Source organism: Orycteropus afer, unplaced genomic scaffold (assembly GCF_000298275.1).
Source record: "Orycteropus afer afer isolate SDZICR_OR568_19922 unplaced genomic scaffold, OryAfe1.0 scaffold00132, whole genome shotgun sequence".
Taxonomy (NCBI): domain Eukaryota; kingdom Metazoa; phylum Chordata; class Mammalia; order Tubulidentata; family Orycteropodidae; genus Orycteropus; species Orycteropus afer.
In genome coordinates, this window is record NW_006921719.1 from 2,763,083 (window position 1) to 2,765,034 (window position 1,952).

Consider the following 1,952-nt stretch of genomic DNA (forward strand, 5'->3'; position numbering starts at 1 on the left):
GGTGCAGGTCGAAGCCCACATCCGTGCCGTTGGCGTGGAAGTCGTTCTCATCTGTAAGCTCAATGATGCCACCAGTGCGCAGGGCGATGTGAGCCTCAATCTCCTCGCGAGCCCGGTCCACGTTCTCGGGCATGCCAGTCACCTCGAACACTGGCTCCTTATCGCGGCTTGGAGTGACGATGTAGGTGTGCGTCTGCTGCTGGATACGTTTGATCGTGGCGCCCTTGGGCCCCACCACGAGCCCCACCACGCGGTATGGCACCCGCACCTGGATAGTGGTCTGCCCAGGCAGATTGGGCGGCCCAGGCACCGCCCCATTAAGAGCCGTGTTCTTATTCCGCGAGGCGCGGATCATGGAGAAGTGCTCCGCCGCGGAGATGATCTCCCTCCGAGCCATAGCCACATCCTCCTTCCTGCCAGTCACAACAAAGACAGGCTCCTCCCCGCGTACCGGGGTCTTGATGTAAGTGTTAGTCTTCGCCCGCAGAGCTTTGATTTTACAACCTGGGAGCCGGGGTGCGGAGGAGGGAGGGGGAGAGAGAGATAGACACGCCCATTATCCCAGGGAAACCGCAGAGACCAGGGACAGCCCGCGTCCAAGGCAGCGGAACGGCAGGCCAAGGGATGGGCGGAAAGGGGGCGGCTCCCTTACTGACCTGGGGCCGCGCCACCGCCACCGGCTTGGAAGCGGGTTCCACCCGCGCGGCGCTCGAGGAACAGCCCATTGGCTGCCCAGCCCTCCCCCAGTGACTGCAGTCGTCCCGAGAATCCAAGAAAAGTCAGCTGGGGAGATGCTGCTGGGATCCAGCCCGGCGCGCCGTCCGCCCTGAAGACGCGGCTAAGGGGTTCGGGGAAGGAGGCAGGAGCTGCGAACCTCCAGCGCGAAGGATTGGAGGGGAGCAGTCGTGGGACCCATTGTTCCTCCTCAGGGCTCCATTCCTCTTTGCAGAAATCCAGAATCCTCCTCCCATCTGATGCTCACTCCTCCTCCCCCCTCCCAAAGGACCGAGCCAAGGTCCCCTCCCCCAAGCATCTTATATTTAAATTATATTTCCCGGGGCGGGTTGGGTGGGGGCGCTTAGGGAGAAGGCGGTGATTTTAGCAGGAGAAAGTGCATCCCGCCGTGGCCGCGGCGCGGCTCTGGGAGACAGCCTGACTGCACTTTCTTTGTCTACGGTGCCGGCCCGTAGCGCGGTTCTTCCCCCTCCCTAAGGCTCCCAGGCGCCGCAGATCCCGCTCCCGCACGCACTCTCTCTGCGGGGCGGTGGTCCGTGACTCCTTCCCTCTGCTCCCCATCCCGCGGGACCCACCTTGCCTCCCCACGATCTCGGCGACATGCTCCGAACTGGGCACCGGCACGCACTCGGTCATGTTCACGCTCTTCTTGCGCGGCTCGCTGTCGTAGAGAGAGGCGCCCTCGTCACTGTCCAGCCCCAGAAGCGAGAGCTGGTCAAGCGCGAGCTGCAGTGCTCTTTGGTCATCCAGGGTCTCTCCCCCGCTGCTGCTGCTGCCGCCTCCCCCGCCACCGCCTCCCCCTCCGCCACCGCTGCCGTTGCGCTCCAGGTCTGCAAACAGCGAGCTGGGCATCGCTCTGCCGTGCGCGCCGCGTCCCCGCCGGCCCTTGACTCGGCGGCGAGAAGCTGCGGCCACAAAGGCAGCCGGGAAGCGGGTGGTCAGGGGCGGGGAGGCCGACCGGTTGCAGAGGGCTCCGTTGCTCCTTTCTCGGCGCCGGGAGAAGTGGGTCGCTCTGCGCGGTCCGCACCGGGCAGTAGCTTCAGGAGCCCCCGCCTGGGTCCCCACCCCAGATCTGCTGGCCGGTGGGGTGGGGGCAGAGCTCGAGCGGCGCCCGCGCGTGCCCCACGACTGCCCGGCTGGCTGGCCACAATGCCGAGCGAGAAGCGAGCAGGCGAGCGACAGCAGCGTTTCTTTAAGGAGCCCCTCCCCGGCTCCTC

At 65.8% G+C, this 1,952-nt stretch overlaps 1 protein-coding gene across 1 annotated transcript in view; it reads right to left on the reverse strand.

Moving 5' to 3' along the window:
* MEX3B (mex-3 RNA binding family member B) overlaps positions 1-1,587 on the reverse strand; it is a 2,534-nt gene extending 947 nt beyond the window's left edge. Inside the window, exons 1-2 of the mRNA XM_007945096.2 lie at positions 1,311-1,587; positions 1-504 (exon numbers count right to left, since the gene is read on the reverse strand). The exon at positions 1-504 is cut by the window's left edge and continues 947 nt beyond it. Coding sequence (XP_007943287.1) covers positions 1-504; positions 1,311-1,587 — 781 coding nt within the window. The remainder of the gene's footprint in view (positions 505-1,310) is intronic.
* Between the last annotated feature and the right edge of the window lie 365 nt (positions 1,588-1,952).